The sequence below is a fragment of the Pseudorasbora parva genome, chromosome 23 (genome assembly GCF_024679245.1).
Source record: "Pseudorasbora parva isolate DD20220531a chromosome 23, ASM2467924v1, whole genome shotgun sequence".
Lineage (NCBI taxonomy): Eukaryota > Metazoa > Chordata > Actinopteri > Cypriniformes > Gobionidae > Pseudorasbora > Pseudorasbora parva.
Window position 1 is genome coordinate 29,366,885 of NC_090194.1, and position 19,703 is coordinate 29,386,587.

General features: G+C 38.7%; 2 protein-coding genes across 3 annotated transcripts; both read left to right on the forward strand.

Annotated features, from left to right (window-relative positions):
* git2b (G protein-coupled receptor kinase interacting ArfGAP 2b) lies at positions 1–15,960 on the forward strand. 2 transcript variants are annotated; one of them, XM_067432819.1, is made up of 20 exons: positions 1–214; positions 1,457–1,590; positions 4,392–4,504; positions 4,581–4,686; positions 5,757–5,843; positions 6,631–6,761; positions 6,853–6,947; positions 7,033–7,078; positions 7,275–7,326; positions 7,444–7,516; positions 7,623–7,720; positions 7,815–7,926; positions 8,002–8,144; positions 10,739–10,891; positions 10,973–11,182; positions 11,378–11,467; positions 12,263–12,345; positions 12,439–12,630; positions 14,304–14,367; positions 14,505–15,960. In XM_067432819.1, the coding sequence occupies exons 1-20, from the start codon at positions 160–162 to the stop codon at positions 14,682–14,684; spliced, it is 2,217 nt and encodes a 738-aa protein (XP_067288920.1). In that variant the 5' UTR covers positions 1–159; the 3' UTR covers positions 14,685–15,960. The 2 variants fall into 2 exon arrangements, with proteins under 2 accessions (XP_067288920.1, XP_067288921.1); XM_067432820.1 differs by lacking the exon at positions 11,378–11,467 and having other exon boundaries at positions 4–214.
* Positions 15,961–16,259: 299 nt separating this feature from the next.
* gltpb (glycolipid transfer protein b) lies at positions 16,260–19,439 on the forward strand. The gene is made up of 5 exons (XM_067433570.1): positions 16,260–16,519; positions 17,150–17,208; positions 17,310–17,443; positions 17,823–17,973; positions 18,202–19,439. The coding sequence occupies exons 1-5, from the start codon at positions 16,417–16,419 to the stop codon at positions 18,382–18,384; spliced, it is 630 nt and encodes a 209-aa protein (XP_067289671.1). The 5' UTR covers positions 16,260–16,416; the 3' UTR covers positions 18,385–19,439.
* The last annotated feature ends 264 nt before the right edge of the window (positions 19,440–19,703 follow it).

A 19,703-nucleotide genomic window follows, 5' to 3' on the forward strand; every position in this document is an offset into this window, starting at 1 on the left:
CACCCGCCCATGACTGAATCTCCTCCTCTTCCAGGAAGTAAAAAAGGCGTCAAATCAGGAGAAACAAGGGGAAAACGTCCTCCCCACATCTGTCTCTTTCTCCCCCTTATTAATGTGTAAATCACATTAATGTTTTAGATTGTCGTGTAACGCAGCTGTATGATGTCCACTAGAGCGCGAAACAGAGAGGTCTGCGCAGACTGCAGCGCGTCCGGTAAGACTAACAAAACAAACACGAAACAAACGCAAACAGTCAGTGTAACGTTATTCGTGCAGGGTTTTATTCATACAGATGTTTTGAACAACTGAAAGTGAATTAGTTTGAAATTATTCTCAAGCAAACACTGTAATAATAGTACTCACGGATATTGTTGTCTGAATGAAACAACGCGGTCAAAGGACAATCCTGATATTCCTTTTGGAAAATACCGCAGACAGATGATGTTCAGGCCCTCGTTTTTTAAAATTCATTTTTACATTCTAATCAACCAATACATTATATATATATCTCAATTTCTACTGTGAGGTAAAGAAAGACGCATACTTAATTCATTAAGAAGACCTTATGGGATAAACCATGGTAACCATAGTTTACCACAACCTCTAACGTTAGTTTCTGTTATCATAACGGATATTGATATTTATTATATACCGGTAAAAAAAAAAAAAATTTGAATTTAAATAACCTTTCCCCCCTCAAAATTGTCATCAAATGTAGTGTGTGTTAAAAAAAAAACATTTTGTGTTTCTAATAATAGTCTATTAGGAAATAAGTATGTATTTATTTATTGCAAATTGTATGTATTTTTTTTTAATAGCCTATCCACATTAGTTTTATTTCTAAGTGCTACGATAATAAATATGCAGAACTAGTTATTTGTTTTGGTTTTAATTGTGTATTTTGACACAAGAATAACTATAAAAAATAATCTTCAGCAATATAAGTACACAAAAATTATACTTTTTAACAATAATTATGAACTTTTTATTATTTAGGCTATTATATGTATGTAGCATTGTTTTGCGATCCAACTGGTCTAAATGATCTACGTTAATGTACATCTTTATTTTGGATCGTAGGCCTATATCTGACAGTTTGGTTTAAAATGCTGTTTGTTGTTCACAGTTCACCTGATAATTTAACATCTGTAAAATTGTGGGTTATGTATGCATTAAATGAGTTACTGTTCCTTTTCTTCAAGGACAGTTGAACTTAAATTCTGGTGATCATGTTCTTGAAAGCTTGTGCTTCCATGGAGAGCTAGCACATCTGTCCACTTGTACAAAGGAGTCACATGCTTAGTGTTAAACATTTGCATATATTTGTTTTTGACAATTGTGGGTTAGGATTCTAGAAGGAAGAAGAATAAATGATGTGAAGATCTGCCTTTTGAGAAGGGATTTGCAACTGTTATGCAATACTTGAGTCGCAAAGCTTTTCTTTTCTCTTTCTTAGATCCTCGCTGGGCCTCGATCAATCGCGGAGTTCTGATCTGTGATGAATGCTGCAGTATTCACCGAGGTCTGGGCCGCCACAGTTCTCAGGTCCGGCACCTGACCCAAACTTTGTGGTCCTCCTCACAGCTACAGGTGAAGACCCATGCCGCATGCACTAGTGCGAAGGTGCTTTGCATGTTTCCTGAGGTTCATTAAAAGGAAATGAGGCATTGTGTCTCAGTTCCTCAACCAGAAATAGAACCCAGTGGTCTGCATGTCTTCCCCCATCTGCCTCCTGCACCAAAATGTTACAGGGTTCATCTTGACAGCACATTTTTATTTAGTTTTAGTCATAGTCTTTTGACTAAAATGCCATTTAGCTTTAGTCATAATTTAGTCACTTGAATTGGTTTCAGTTATCATATCATAAGATCTTAGTCGACTAAGTGTACAGTAGATTTAGTCAACTAAAATCTAATGAGTTTAGTTCAAATGTAATGCATTAATTGAGCATTTAGGCATTACATAACTGAATTACGTTACTTGAAAACATGCCAAAACTGACATTAATTTGAGTGATGACGTATATTATGGGATGGCTGGATAGGATACTGCACAGTAGATGCAGATAATTTGATCTTGACTGTTAAGAAACTTGAATTAATACTGTCACGTAACAAATCTGCTTCAAATTGAATTACAACGTGTAAATAAAAAGTAAGGGTATACAAATCATGTTCATGAATTATGTTCATCAAAACAGTGCAGATTCAATTTAACTTAACTTTTATGTTGGTTTGGTCGTTTCCTTATAAAGGTCCAGAAAATAATTTTTTTTTTTTCTTTGTCGTGTTTTTTGCCAAGGGGCTTTTATTATTATTTGACATCATTTATGTTGTCATAACGCCATTAACGCCAGCCAATCGCTGCATTGCTGATCGTGGTTTCCAGTATCAATGCATCTGCCCTCTTTAGTGAACACTAGACTGCGCAGTAATCGTAGATTAATTAATCCAGATATTTTAATCCAATCAGCAAATTCATTTGAAGAACCAAATGAGCCAGAGATCAGTTATCAGGATTATAAGACCTGGGATTTGGTCAAATTGGTCAAAAGTATTAAGCGAGGTACAAAGAGACCCCTGGACTGCAGGCTGGCCATTTCAGTACCCAAATCCCTCTTCTACGCAGCCATGATGTTGTTATTGATACAGTATGTGGTCTGGCATTGTCATGTTGGAAAATGCAAGGTCTTCCCTAAAAGAGACGGGAGTCTGGATGGGAGCATATGTTGTTCTAGAACTTGGATATCCCTTTCAGCATTGATGGTGCCTTTCCAGATGCGTAACGTGCCCATGCCACACGCACTCGTGCAACCCCATACCATCAGAGATGCAGGCTTCTGAACTGAGTGCTGATAACAACTTGGGTTGTCCTTGTCCTCTTTAGTCCAGATGACATGGTGTCCCAGTTTTCCAAAAAGAACTTAATTTTGATCTGTCTGACCACAGAATAGTTTTCCACTTTGCCACAGTCCATTTTAAAGGAGCCCTGGCCCAGTGAAAACGCCTGCGCTTCTGGATCATGTTTAGATATGGCTTATTTTTTGACCTATAGAGTTTTAGCCAGCAACAGCGGCTGGCACAGTGGGTTGTGTTCACCAGCAATGTTTTGTGGACGTATTCCTGAGCCCATGTTGTGATTTCCATAACAGTAGCATTCCTGTATGTGACGCAGTGCTGTCTAAGGGCCCGAAGATCACGGGCATCCAGTATGGTTTTCTGGGCTTGACCCTTACGCACAGAGATTGTACCAGATTCCAGATCATCCTGAATCTTTGGATGATACTCTGAGAAACTCCTTTCTGATATTGCTCCACTATTTTTCGCTGCATAATTGGGGGAATTGGTAATCCTCTGCCCATCTTGACTTCTGAGAGACCTAATCATGTTGCCAATTGACCTAACAAGTTGCAAATTGGTCCTCCAGCTGTTCCCTATATGTACATTTAACTTTTCCGGCCTCTTATTTCTACCCGTCTCAACTTTTTTGGAATGAGTAGCTCTCATGAAATCCAAAATGAGCCAATATTTGGCATGACATTTCAAAATGTCTCACTTTCAACCTTTGATGTTATCTATATTCTATTGTGAATAAAATATAAGTTCATGAGATTTTTAAATATTGCATTCTTTTGTTCACAATTTGTACAGTGCCCCAACTTTTTTGGAATTGGGTTTGTATATCAGTTTAAGCTAAAGCTTCAAATAAGTTTAAGCTTATTTATTTCCCCCCCCCAAAAAAAGTTATGTCATTATTTACTCACCCTCAAGTTGTTCCGAACCTGTATGAATTTGTCTTCTGTTGAACACAAAAGAAGCTATTTTGAAGAATGTCAGTAACCAAATCAGTTGACCCCATTGACTTCCATGGTATGGGAAAAGTTGAGTTCCACAGTATGGGAAAAAAGTCAGTGGGGCCTATCAACTGTTTGATTTCCCATATTCTTTAAAATATCTTTTGTGCTCAGCAGAATAAATAAATTCATACAGGTTTGGAACACCTTGAGGGTGAGTAAATGACACAATATACATGTTTGGGTGAACTAACCCTCTAAACCATTTATGAGCTTATTCTGATAAAAGAAGACAGGTTGACATGTTTACATTGCAAGCTTAAGTATAATCGGGATTAAAACATGCATGTAAACTCGCTCAGTGTCATCACACATCATGTCCAGCATATATTAACAACCAGCAGAACTAAACAAGTTGCACAAAAAACCCCACACAGAATTAGACTAAATTCAAATCTGTGGTTAATTGCGCAAGATGCTACAACATCTGTCTAGACACTTCTCACATGCCTTGCTGGAGTCACAGGAACACCATTGCAGTATTTATTTCTTGTCTCAAAGTGAAAGTTGAAGTGAAGTGTTTATTGTTTATCCACAGATGGTGAAGTCACTATACAATAATGGAGCAAATTCAATCTGGGAACACAGTCTTCTGGATCCATCTTCTATCATGAGTGGAAAACGCAAAGCCAATCCTCAGGACAGAGTCCAGTGAGTCCCCATATATCATGACATTTAGAGTCTCTCAGCTTAAACATGCTCACTTTATCATTTACTTCTCTCTCAGCCCCAACAAAACAGATTTCATAAAGGCTAAATATCAAATGCTGGCGTTTGTTCATCGAATGCCATGTAGAGAAGATGATAGTGTCACCGCCAAAGACCTCAGCAAGGTAAGAATGTTAAATAGTTATATAATAAAAATTATTTAAAGGGATAGTTCACCCAAAAAATAAAATTAGCCCATTATTTACTCAACCTCAAGTCATCCTAGGTGTATATGACATTCTTCATTCAGAATCAGAGTTATATTAAAAAAAGTCCTAGCTTGTTTCAAGGGTTATAATGGCAGTGAATGGCTGTTTCTGTTTTAAAGTCCATAAAAGTGCATCTTTCCATCATTAAAAATATCCATGCAGCTCTGGGGGGTTAACAAAGGCCTTCTGAAGCGATATGTTTGTGTTAGAAAAATATCCATGTTTAAAACTTTAAAGTAACTTTCTTCCGGCAGGCGGCCTACTCAAGTTCGACTTAATACTAAAGAACAACCACTGACCGATATATGAGGCATGATGTAGGAGTATCACAAACTTTGATACCTCTTGCAGTTCAAACCAATTGGGCTGGGTAACAAACTCAAGGCCCCTTTCTCTTATATCGAAATCTTCCGGCTTTTCTCTTTACAAATTCTCATTTTAGACTTCTAAGTCATGACCGGTGTTTTGCTCTATCTGCGTGTTTGCCAATACGTTGTGGGTATAAGTCAAGGGTTACTCCATAAATAGATGCATACTGCTGTCTGTCAGAAGCAAGTTATTTTTATATATAACTAGTTTATATATAGCTAGTTTATAAAGTTTTAAATATGGATATTTTTCTCACACAAATGCATCACTTCATTTCAGAAGGCCTTTATTAACCCGTATGGATATGCTTTATGATGGATAGATGCACTTTTATGGATTTCAAAACAGAAATGACCATACACTGGCATTTTTAAAGCTTGAAAGAGCCCGGACACTTTTTAATATATATCCGAATGCATCCGTTAGAAAGAAGAATGTCACCTAGGAGGACTTGGGTGAGTAAATCATGGGCTAATTTTCATTTTTGGGTGAACTACCCTTTTAACTGGACTGGACAAGAATTTTTGAGATGGAAATGAGATTCAAACAAGTCCTATCGAAGATCTACAACTGATGTGGTCTTGAGACCAAAACCATGAATTCACCATTGTTTTCAGCAACTGCACTCTAGTGTGAGAACCGGCAATTTGGAAACATGTCTGAGGCTGCTGTCGTTGGGAGCGCAGGCTAACTTTTTCCATCCGGTAAGTTTCAAAGGCCATAAAGATATCGCAAAATGATTTGTTCTAAGTCATTTAATATTTAAACAACATATTAGAAACAGTAACTATACCAACATTAAAACTGGAGAAAAAAAAAGCTTTGTGAACATATCCAAATTCGTATAAAAGATACCTGATATTTTGTCAATTATGACAAAATGTGTTAAAGGGTTAGTTCACCCAAAAATGATAATGTTGTTTGACACCCGTAAAAACTTGTTCATCTTCGGAACACAAATGAAGATATTTTTGCTGAAATCAGATGGCTCAGAAAGGCCTTCATTGACACCAATGTAATTTCCTCTCTCAAGACTCATAAAAGGCACTAAAGACGTCGTTACATCTCACTACAGTGGTTCTACAATAATTTTATGAATCAACGAGGATTCGTTTTTGTGCACAAAAAAACTAAATAACGACTTGTATAGTGATGGGCCGATTTCAAAACAAAGATTCTTACGGTTATGAATCAGCACATCGATTCATAATTCGGATCTCAAATGTCACGTGATTTCAGCAGTTTGACACGTGATATACGAATCATCAAGTAATTAATGACAGAAATTTCATTTTTGGGTGAATTAACCCTTTATTGCTGTGTTTTGCATGACAGTATAGACGCATGCCTTCATTTTGATCTATTGTTAAAGTGGTATACAGTATAATTATTTTACTTTCTTTGCTATTCATTCCATGTGTTCCATAGCAGGAGTTAAGCTGTAGGGTCCCTCACTGAATTACTCCAATTTATAGTATTTTTTTTCTTCAGGAGAAAGGAAATACTCCATTACATGTGGCATCTAAAGCAGGCCAGCTGCTACAGGCAGAGCTGCTTACTGTTTATGGAGCCGATCCCGGAGCACCAGACAGTTCTGGGAAAACTCCTATTGACTACGCCAGGTGAGAGAGATGCAACATTGAGGGATCGGTACAAAGATGAGTCATTTTCAATGATGTTTTATGTTCTGTCATCTGTTATTTCTCACTATAGGCAAGCAGGACACCAGGAACTCGCAGACAGACTGGTGGAGATCCAGTTTGAGCTGACCGACAGACTAGCATTTTATCTGTGTGGAAGAAAGCCAGGTCCGTCATCAGTGTCTCTGATAGCACCGCATGTACCTCAAAGAATTGAGACCCTGAAAATAAAATGGCTTCTTGTTTTTCTCAGATCACAAATGCGGGCAACACTTTATAGTTCCTCAGATCGCCGACAGGTAGGATAAGCTCTCTTTTGTATCATAGCATAACTGTTTTTTATTCTGTTTAAATAATCTTGTTTGCATAATTTGTTTTATTTGCTGGCTTCATATGGATAAGAAATGTGTAAGTATGGAAATGGCACTTGCTTGTCTTGCTAGAGTAAGTTGTGGTCAGATGATAATGGCTCTCTTCATTTTATTTTACATACAGCAGTCTTGACTTGTCAGAACTGGCCAAAGCAGCAAAGAAGAAGCTTCAGTCTGTAAGTTGTGCAGTACTGATTTTGTCAAACCTTAGTTTGTCACCCATGCATGGTGTGGTTGCTTATTACATTTTTATTCCAACATCTGTTTTGACACCTAACATTTTCTGATTTCAGCTCAGTAACCATCAATTTGAAGAACTAGCCATGGATGTTTATGATGAAGTTGACAGAAGAGAAACAGATGCAGGTTAGAGAAGCTTATTACCCTATAAAATATCTGTCTATGTTTTTCAAAGTAGAAATTCTGATTTCATCCTGGAGTTTTGACTGGTGTCATTCTTTTGCTATTGTAGTGTGGCTTGCAACTCAGAACCACAGCACCTTGGTAACTGACACCACGGTGGTACCTTTCCTCCCTGTCAACCCTGAATATTCTTCCACTAGGAATCAGGTACATTGACAAAGATGCGCATACACCTTTTAAAACGATTGAGTTGGGTCGATGATGTTTGCCTTTCCCTCTGGTTGTGGTGTTTTTGTTGCAGGGACGTCAGAAACTAGCAAGGTTCAATGCACATGAGTTTGCCACGCTGGTTATTGATATTTTAACTGATGCCAAACGCCGTCAGCAAGGAAATTCTCCTGACAACGTCAAAGGTAATAAAAGGTTTTGGGTTTGTCATGAACCGTAGGATATATTCAGTTCAATTTTCACTCTTTGTTTCTGCTCAGATAACGTGGAGTTAATTCTAAAGGACATTGGGAACCGTCATGGCAGTGAAAGTCCTGAGATGGACCAGCCTGATTATGACAGTGTGGCATCAGATGAGGATACTGAGCAAGAACCAACATCTGGAAAAGATGAAAGGACCAAGGTACATTGTTCTCTGCTTGTGTAGTAGCAGGCCTGTCATTAACTGCAATATTTTGTCTCATAAATAATTGTGATTAATGGTATTATTGTCATTTTAAATGATTAAATAGTTTAATCACCCTCATGTCTTTCCAAAACTAATACTTTTGTTCATCTTCGGGACACGAATGAAGAACTTTATGATGAAATATGAAAGCTTTCTGTCCCTCTATTGACAGCTATAAAACTACCACTTTGACACTTTAAAAAGTTCATAAAGAGATCATAAAACAAATTCATATGAAATGAGTGGTTTAGTCAAAATTTTCTGAAGAGACATGATTGCTTTATATGATGAACAAATATAAATTCTGATGACAGAATTTTGGACCAACCCTTTAAAACCCTGTAAAAATGGTAATAAAACAGCATGATAATGCAAGTACATACTTTTAAAAACAAATGTCATGATAGGTTGCCACCTTTGCAATAAGTCCATTCGTGAAAGTTCCTCACTACTAAATATTCCATGGTCAGCTGTTACTGGTATTATAACAAGTGGAAGCAATTGAGAACAACAGCGACTTGTAAACTCGCAGAGTAGGATCAGGTTATGCTGAGGTGCACCGTGTGCAGAAGTAGTCTTTACTAGTAGTAACTCTACTTTTCGTTCAATAGCTACAGACCTCCAAACATTGTGTGGCCTTCAGATTAGCTCAAGATCAGTGTGTAGAGAGCTTCATGGAATGGGTTTCCATGGCCGAGCAGCTGCATCCAAACCTTACATCACCAAGTGCAATGCAAACCGTTGGCTGCAGTGGTGTAAAGCACACCGCCACTGGACTCTAGAGCAGTGGAGGTCTCTGGAGTGATGAATCTGAGTCTGGGTTTGGCGATTGCCAGGAGAACGGTACTTGTCTGACTGCAAAGTGTAAAGTTTAAAGTTGTGTAAATTTTGGTGGTATGGGGTTATTTTTCAGGGGTTGGGCTTATTTTTCAGGCACTTGCTTGGAGGGCCCTGAACGGCATGAACAGTGTATGGAACTCCAACCTTTTCCGCCAAATCAAGCTTAGCTTCTTCTATGCGACGGTAGAGTCTGTTCTCCTCTATGGCAGTGAATGCTGGACCCTGAATCCAACCTTAGAGAAGTCCCTGGACGGGTGCTACACCAGGATGTTGCGTGCAGTGCTTAACTTTAGCAAGAGTGAGCATGTAACCAATAAAATCCTGTATGAGGGAGTACCAAGAGTGAGCAATAAGATTGCTGTGAGGAGAATGAGACTTGCAGGACATTGTCGAAGGCATCGAGAACTGCCAGCCAGCAAGCTGGTGCTATGGGAACCAACACATGGCCATCGGTCAAGAGGACGTCCCACACTAACGTACGTGGACATACTCAAGAGGGATGCAGGAGCCCAGAGCACCAATGAACTGGCCAGATGCATGGAGAATCGAGATGACTGGAGGCAACGATGGAAGGCTCGTCTGAGGACAACCTAGAGAGAGGGCTTAGTTCCAGTGAAAGAAACTCTTAAAGCTTTAGCATACTTAGACTTTTTGGAAAATGGCATGCTCCTAACTTTGTAGGAACAGTTTGGGGATGGCCCCTTCCTGTTCCAACGTGACTGCGTACCAGTGCACAAAGCAAGGTCTATAAAGATGTGGAACTTGACTGGCCTGCACAGTGGCCTGGGCTGAGTCCTGACCTCAACCCGATAGAACACTTTTGGGATGAATTAAAAGCAGAGACTGTGAGCCAGGCCTTCTCGTCCAACATCAATGCCTGATCTCACAAATGTGCTTATTGAAGAATGCTTAAAAATTCCTATAAACACACTCCTAAACCTTGTGGAAAGCCTTCCCTATAGAGTTCATACTCAACTCCATAAACCCTATGGAATTAAGAATGGCATGCCATTAAAGTGCATGTACATGTAAAGGCGGTCGTCCCAAAAATGTTGGCAATATAGTGTATATACAGTGCTTAACAAATTAATTAGCCCACCTGTCATAATAAAGAGAAAACGCAAATATTTTAGGAATCTGTAAAAGTTGTATTGACATTTATTAGGCAAATAACACAATTTAGAAGAACTAAATAGTCTTTATTCACACATAACCAAGAATAATAATAGTTCGTCCTTTGGCTAGTTTACAGCTTGCATTCTTGCTGGCGTTGTTTTTATGTACAGTAGTTTTTCACAGTCTGTTGTTATTGACTTGCAAAAAGTTTCCAGTTGTTCTTAAACTTGCTTTTGATTAAACATTTGAGCGATCTATCTTTGAATCTACTAAATCCCAAATGTGTTCAATAGGATTCAAGTCCGGACTTTGAATTGCCCAACTGTGAGCTTGCACATACTGGTGGATTAACCATTACAGAAACATACACAATTTGTTAGTTTAGGGCAGCTATGGCACAAACCTTACATTGGGTGGTGGTCTAATACATTTGTTAAGCACTTTATATGTATGTGGATGTGTGTGTGTATAATCATTTATCATTTTGAACAAGGTCATGTCCATATATGGTGTGATAAGTCAATATAGTAATTATCGTGACAGGCCTGCGTTATAGTGTGTGAGATCAAATCTAATCTAATCTTTCTTAACAGAGCTCCGAGTCCTCTGACTTATCGGACAGCCCCATCACCGTTCAGGAGTTCATGGAAGTGAAAAGTGCCCTCAATGCCTCTGAAGCAAAGATCCAGCAGCTCCTCAAGGTTAACTGCCATCTTAGTGAGGAGTTAAGACTAATGCAAAGCAAGGTAAGTGGTCAGATCACACTCCAACACTCCATCACTGCCGTACATGAAAGTGTCTGACTCCGCTTAGTGTCTTCATTTCAGTTAAACTCCCTCCAGAATGAGAACAGCACTCTGAAATGGCAAACTCCAAACAGTTTGGCAAGGTCGCAGGACCTCCCGCACAGGGCACCTCCACGCGGCTGTAGGGCCATGTCGATGTACGAGACTGGATCTGGTCTGAGGCAGTACCACCCTAGAGGAGAGACCGTCCACCCTGACACAACTCTGACTCTTCAACCACTGCCATCCAATGTAAGTACAATACGAACCAAAGCCAGAGTATGTTTTAGAGCTCCCGTTTCATTATTTCCTTGGTTTTAACTCCGTTGGTAACCCAGTGAATCATCACTTCAGGTATGATTTGATAACCCCTCTTTTCTTTTTGTGCATTTATAATAAAAAACAAATCCCTTTGCCCACTCAAAACATAATCTGAACCCTTTCTAGATTGGGAAGGGTCCCTCGGTGACTGCCTTCTCCTCCCTTCCCACGTTCCCCTCAACTCTATCCTGGTCCTGGGATGAGATAACCCAAAGGGTGAAGTACCTGCTCAGTGAACAGGCTGTTGGAAGGGCTTATCTTCTACCTGTCCCCCATTCACTCAGTGCATGAACCTCAGATCTGTCCAACCAATGGACAACGTGTTCCTCAGCTGGATTACTAACTTTTAAACCGTATACACAGCGAAAGACGCCAGCCATTAACATTACTCACCACTCTGCTTGATGCGTGAAGCAGTCACTGGCTCTCTGATATCTCAGACCTGAAACATACTCTATGCAAGTACGTGAATGCAAACGCTTCTAGCTACACAAAATTTGATGCCGCCCAACGTTTAAAATGTTGAGCAGATGCTTTTATCAAGTGTTTTTTTAATCAATTTTATCAGTTCATGCATGCCCTGAGAATTGAACCCAAGACCTTAGTGTTGATGGTGGAGCAACCGTTTCAAGAGAATCTTATCGAACAAGTTAAATTTACTTTAAAATGTTTATAGCTAGCTAGCTGTATAACAAGACAGGGCAGTTAAATAGGGCAGATGTTTGAAGCTAACTCTATCGTCCATCCCCACCTAAGTCTCAAGGGTTTGTTAATGCATTGTTAATGAGAGAACATGTTCAGTATTTACAACGTGTTAGCCAAGCGTCTGTGTTTGACTGCTAGTGCAAAGTATGTTTCTGGCCTTACTTTACAGCTCTGTTATGCCGATGTTTTGATTCTACACCAAAAGCATGATTGTTTGCTGTCTCTTCAAGCTTTGAGTAAGCTCCAGTTGCCACTAACATCCCTTGTTTAAGCAGAAAGCTAACTTTGACTCTACTCCTGTTACAGGGATCCACCCTAGACGCCCAGATCGGGATGCCAGAAAGTGACTATAATAATGCACTGAACAACGTTGAGATGGAAGAGTCTGGGTTTGTGTCATCACCTTTTGTTGTTTGAAAAACCTATATATTTGAAATGTATGTATTTTTTGATTTAGTGGATGCCTTCCACCTTCCCCACAGGTCAACGCTGAGTAACTTCTCCAGGGCGAGTGGCTGGCCGGGTGACGGGACGGTGTCGCAATCAGAGAACCTGTCTGAGGGCGAGTGTGATTCGACTCTACCATGCACCGAGGACGTAATCAGCAAAACAGAGCTGATCACTAAGAACATCCAGGAATTACTCAGAGCGGCTCAGGAAAATAAACATGAGAGGTAAGAAAACCTGTCCGGCCTTCGTGTGGCGACAGCCTAGGTAGGTTTATTGGTGTGAAAGGACTCATTCTCCAGTCAGAGACTCCAATGGCTACCTGGTGACACAGTGTCCCTTTTGTCTGCTTAGTAAGTGATGGGATTGTGTCAGCACAGCTGGGATATAACAACAATATATAACAACTCGTAGATCATAGACTGTAAAAAAATACGGATGTAGTGTCTGTGACCGTCAACCATAGGATTCTGTTAAGCCGTTCTGAAGCATGAAGTAGAGATGAGCTGGCCGTTGCCATCTTGCCAGCGTGTCATCTTGCGGTTAACAGAAAATGGGCAAAGAGGCAGGACGTGGGCGGAGCTTAGGTGACGCAATGACTATAGACAGCGGATAAATGGCTATTAATCTGTCACTCAAAGTGGCCACGCCCTTAAAGTGTTACTTCAGCGATTAGCATATGGCTTTGTATCAATAGAAACCCTGGAGTATAATCAAATTACTAACTCAGGCTAACTCACTGTAATCCAGTAGCGGTGGCTTTGGGAATGGCCTCACAGGGCAGCGAAGCATTCTGGGAATTGTAGTCTTTCATCCCCATGAGACAAAAATACATTTTCTGTCTTTTCTCAGTCTAGTAGGGACCAAATTCAAAAATAATTTCACATTTCTACTACATTAATGACCCAGTTTAAATACAGATTCATCTGTCCAGCGCTGAAGTACCCCTTTAATAATGCAGAACTTTAAGTATATAATGTAATATACAAACTCTACTGTATATAATGTAAACGAATTAGTTATAAAAAAAAATGTACCCAGTGTACTCTAGTGTACTTAAATTGTATTTATGCAACATTGTTGTATAATTACAGTTTTGCAAAATACATATTTTTTACTTTGAGATTCTTCGGAATGAAAAGTGCATTATAAATAAAATCTATTATTATTATTTATTATTATTATATTCTCAAAACTACATACTTTTCTTTCTTTCTTTTAAAAACAATATTTAGCAGTTTGGCTTACCTTGGGGTTTATATAAACTGTTCTGAAATGGTTCTATTATAATTTAAATATTGCGATATATATCGTTATCGCAAGAAGCTGCAATGTATATCGCAATATGGATTCTAGGCCATATCGCCCATCCCTAGTTTGCTAGTATGTTCAGTATTCACGTAAGTATCAGAAACAGTCATTTAGATCCAATATTCTGAACACTGGGAGCTTTTGTTGTTCAACTTGCATTGGCATTCAGTCTCAGGTCAGTGATGATCATTATGCATTCATGGGAGAATGATACCATAGGTTAGCATTTCACTCACCCAGATCTGCACTTCAGCTCTCCTTTCACAGCGCAGAACACATTTTGGTTGCTGTGGTGTTAGGGATGTTTTTTTGTTTTGTTTTTTACCACCAAGACACAATAATTTTGCCCTTGTTTTTATTCTGTATTTCTAATTAATATGGATTCTTGAATCATTAAGCTATTTTTTTGTTTTTGTTTTTTTTGTTTTCCAATGCTTTTGTGTGGAGGATTAGAGCCATATTTGCTACAACTTGTCCATTTTCCCCATGTTTTTATAATACAAAATTTAAAAGAATATTTTAGTCATACTATTTTTTTTTCATAATAATAATTTTAAATGACAATTGACATTGTTTTTATTTATCCAAGCTTTGTCCTTTGTTCGGAGAGAATTCTGGTAGCTGTGACAGAAATGGCTACATTATTCCCTAAGGTGAGCCCTGAGCCAATGAGGAAACTTTGCCATGGTGGAGAATATAACCCTTATATCTTTTATTTATTTATTGCTATTGTCTATCCACACCAAGCACTAAACGGTTAATAAGGCTCTGAAATTGTCTCCCATTACAGAGGCCGTCCTCCGAGACCGTTCGCGGGTCCTTGCGCCTCTTGACCTCCAGTGCCAGCCGCCTGCAGGGCGAATGTCAAAAGGCCTCCCCGCACGATTCCCAGCAAGTTATTCAGTGTGCCTACGACATTGCCAAGGCGGCTAAACAGCTAGTTACTGTGACCACCAAAGACAGTAACTGAGTTACAGTACAAGTATCCGAGCGCCTTTCACCATGTACACTTGTATTTGCTATTATCTTGTCCAGTATTATTGACCAAACCTTTTGTTTTTTTATGTTTATGCATACGTACTCTAACATAACTTTCGAGGCACGAAGCCTTGATAATCAGCTGCCTGATTTGTATTATTTTTTCCTTGCTTTACGGTGTCGTTTTTAAACGTAAACTAATATTTGTTTTGCTTTCCATGGTGCTAATGAACTGGTTTGTAATATCTGTACTGCTCTCGTTTGTGGATGAACAGAAAAATGGCCTTCATTTCCTACCTGCACATTTCAAATATACCACATACGAAGTATAAGTGAGAAAATAAGGAAAATTTTAAGCGGCTATTATTGCTGAAATTCAGCTGGTGCAGTAAGTATTTCTGTCTTGAAATCCAGCTCACTCAAAATGTGACCGTGTTGTAGTTGTAAGGACACACAATGCCTCATTTCTTGTGCAATAAATACCTTTAGCCTCGCTGCAAAATCCTACCTTACCCGTCCTGGTGTTGCCATTGTATTAAGTATTCGGAGTGTATAGTCTTTTTATGGAGTGCTTTAGTATGTGAGCTGTTATACCTCATTTGTGTGTATGCTTGGGTGTCAATTATACACTTAAATATCTAGTCTCTCACACATGCAGACATGTCACTCTCTGCTCATGATTTGTCATTTTATTTTCACCCTTAATAGTGTCCATTAATTTGTGCCTCATTGCTATCTAGTTCAAATGATTATTCCTTTGAATTTCTTTTAAGATGCACCTTTGCAGCTTAATCCCAGGCATGTATGTGAAAGAAGTTTTTTCATAGTCAACTGCAAAACAAAATCCTTTGCTATGAAGAATTCACCCTGTCTGATGTTTATGGGATGCTATATTTACCTTGTGTCTCCAAAGGATGTTTCCATGTGCTGCCTTGTCTGAAATAATACAATTAACACAAATAATTGCCTAAAGGCCACCAGCTGCTGTGTTAGTGATTCCGGTATTATGTGGTATCGCTTTGTATTATTCAGTACATTGTATTATATTTATACAAGTTATGTAAGCTGCTGGTTGTCAGTTATGTATGCAACTAATTTGGTGCAAGTTTGGCCTATTTCCTGCTCTAGTAGCTGGTGGATGTGTACACATGCACTTATCTGCTCAGTTTGGAAGGTCACATCGGCTTTCATATGGGATATGCATCAAAGTGTTGATGCTGCTTCACTGACAGCCTTGTTACTAAATATAATAAATTAACTGTATTCAAGCTACAGCGTGTCATTTTATTTTCTAATGTACGTGATGTACTTGCCTGAAAATATAGTTAAATGAAATAATTGTAGTTTAATCACAATTATTGTAAGTATAGTATTATGACATAAAGAGCAACAGAGAAGCTAAAGTTTGTAAGTTCTCACAAGGTCTATATATAAGGTTTTACGTAGGTATATAACGGGATAGAACACATTTGATTATTTAAAAACGTACAGCATGCCATTTGTCAGTAGGAAGGGTGTTTAAAATGCTGGCATGATTTATTAACGCGGTGACTGACTGAATTAACTCTGCTCACTTCGGGTTTTCTTCAGTGAGACGGTAAATTTGTTAGTGGCTCTACACCTGTTACGACTTTCCCGCAGAAATTTACTTTAGAAACGAACAGTGACATCCTTTGACAATTGTAAAAACCAGAAAATTTTAGCAGCTAGAATAATTTTCATCGATGGCACTTTTGCTTGATCAGCAGTTTGCGTCGCTGCCAGACACCAATGAGATCGCTACGAAAACATTTCTGGAGTCAGTTTCTCATCTGCCACCTTTTTTCGGTGAGTCGTGAACTTATACTTGTGACTTATTTATAGCAAGTTACACAAAAAAAGTTATATTTTTGGCGAGTGAACATAACAGTATCTTTAGGCCTATACTGAAGTTGCTTTTAAGAGACACACTAATAAAAACAATGACATAGTTTGAATGCTTCTCTCCCTGCAATTGACTTTAACGGGTGACATTATAACTAGACTTATTAATTGTCAAAAACTATAATAAACAACGACGAGGTCATTAAACATTGAAGGCAGTCGAACTGATATGCTTTACGCAGCGTAGTCATACCCCATTTAACCACACGGTGGTGCCAAATTACCATGCGCTTTTATCACTGCCTACCAATGAGGTTACAAGTGTTGTTTCAGTGAATTCCTGTTATTTAACGTTTGATATAGTCATACTATTTTATTCTAGGCCAGTGTAGTTATAGTTTAAGTATCCTAGTTAGTACCGAAAACGATTAACTGTTTATTTACCAGATGGCTACAACTTTTTTGGTAGCCTATAGCAATGAAAATTGGCTGCTTCGCCATTTTTTATTCAACAATTGTCATTGTTTCATTTATTAACAATTGTTTAATGTCAGGTTTACCTGTTGTAATATGTTTCATAAAATTGCTTTTCAGATTGCCTTGGTTCCAAGGTTTTTGCACCAATTAAGGCTGACATAAATGGAAACATCACAGTAAGTCTGTCCGGTGGGCTGAGCTAGATGTTCATTCAGATTTTAAGGGTGCTTTCTATATGAAAATAAGAGTGTTCTGAATTCTTCCCTATTCTCACAAGAAAATTAAAGCTGTCTACGACTCAGATCCAGTGAAGTATGAGACTCTTCAGCAGATACTGTTAATTGAGAAAAGCATCTATGGCTCAGAGTGGCCTAAAGTTGGAGCAACTCTAGCGCTTATGTGGTTAAAGAGGTAATTTGTTCACATGTTCTGCATGTCTTGCTTCTTCTGGTTTTATATATTAAAAGTAATTTGAAATTCTTACAACAAATCACATTAATCGAAACTAGAGCTGTGCAAATCTAAAAACAATGAGAATCACATTTTTGTAGGCTATTAAAATTGAGACTATAATTCTGAAGGGAAGTGTTATTTCTGTGATTTACAAAACCTGAACTTTAGACTTCTAAGCAAAATGTTATTTACCAGATGTAATGATAAATATCTGTTTTAGTTTATTTATAAAAATGCAAACAAAAAGTAACAATGCATTGTATTCCTATAGGTAGACGTGATCAGCTGACTAACATGACCTGTCAGAACTGACGCTACGCTTGATTGTTTTCCTCAGAGGTCTGCGGTTCATTCAGATTTTACTGCAAAGTCTAGCTGATGGGGAGAGAGATGAGGACAATCCCAATCTTATTCGCATGAATATCACTAAAGCTTATGACCAAGCTCTCAAGAGGTACCACGGCTGGATTGTCCAGAAAGTTTTCAAGGTGGGTGTTTTCAGTTGCTATGTGTGCATGGCAAGATAGGCACGTACTTTTATTTTTCATGTAATGAGGCCTGGAAAAGTCTTGTAAAAGGAAATTATCTTTTAAAAATACTCAGTAAATATCAACCTAAAAACTCATAGAATTGTTTTGGGGTCATCTGTAATAATGTATGGCTGTTTTATTAAGACAGTGAATGCTTACCCAGCGTTTTGTTTGGTTTTGCTGTAGGCTGCCCAATTTGCTGCGCCATGCAGGTCAGATTTTCTTAAAGCTTTATCCAAGGATCAAGAAGTTGCAGAGGAGGAATGCTTAGCACAAGTTCGCCAGTTCTTGATAAACTTCACTGCAAATGTAGATGCCATTTATGAAATGTATTCCGTAATGAATGCTGAACTGGACTACTTAGTTTGAAACATCTACTTAGTTTGAAGCAATTCAGTCTTATACATCTCTAATGCAACACAGTTTTCATACACAATATGATACATGTTTAAAGGTGCAGTGTGTAGTATTAATAAGGGTCTATTGACAGAAATGCAATATAATATACATAACTATGTTAGTGGAGTATAAAGACCTTACATAATATACTGTTATTTTTTTTTAACCTTAGAATGAGCCATTTTTCTATCTGCATAAACTGCAGGTCCCCTTACAGTAAAATTGCCATTTTGCGCCATCATGTTTCCACCGTAGCCCTAAACTGACAAACTCCTCTAAAGAGCTGTAGTCACACTCTGCTCCCTGTCCTCCTCATAGCTTCTCTATGTGCTTTAAATGGGAGTGGTGAGTAGCCTGACAAGCCAGACCCACATCAAGATGTTTGGTCTGGAAACTCACCATTGACAGGGCTCAATCCGAGGGGCGGGATAAACGGTTGTCTTTCAAACTCCCTCTGCACGCAATTGGATAGCACTACAACCAACCAGAGCAATGAAGAAGGTTAAGCGGAGCTAGTTGACAGATTAAACTTTCACCGTATCCGGTTGGCAAAACTCCGAACACATCTTTCCTTTTTAAAAAATGACTTCAGTGCCGTTCTGTTTTTTGCTCAGAGAAAAGCTTAACTCCGAGTCTTCCCGAGTTGCGGTCAAAGCTGATCCGAAAGACCACCGTTCGCCAGCTTCTGTCTTTGCTAGTAGCACGCAAGCGCAACTCTGCCGTCATGTTAAGCCCCGCCCACCTACTCTATACACGATGTGATTGGCCTAACCAGAGTTTGGCGTTTACAGCTCAGAAGTGTATTGAGAGTTGCTAGACGACACTCGCGGCAAATTAGATTTGCTGCCGTTAGGGTGCGTCTAGAATTCTAGGTTAAGTGATGAGTGTTAGTGATTGCAATTCAAAACCTCGCTGCTAGATGCTGCTAAAATTTACACACTGCACATTTAAAGGCAACATGTTGACAACAGGAACATAAATATATTAGTGTCCACACCAATGCACAGTTACATTGTGTTTTTTATAAGCTTACGTTACACTTATGTCCCCTGTCTCTTTAAAGTCACCATTAAATCTCAAAATGACTCAAAATGTATTCTTAGGGCTTATTCAACTTCTTTCCTACATTTAGATATGTGAGCAAATGCATTTTTTGTCTCAGTGCATGCATTGTTTTAGTTCGGCAGGGTTGCCTCTAGCTTAGCTTAGCATAATGAATGGAATCCTATGTTGCCAGCTAGCATGTCCCTAGCAAGTAAAAGTGATCCAAAAAAAACCTCACCTAATTA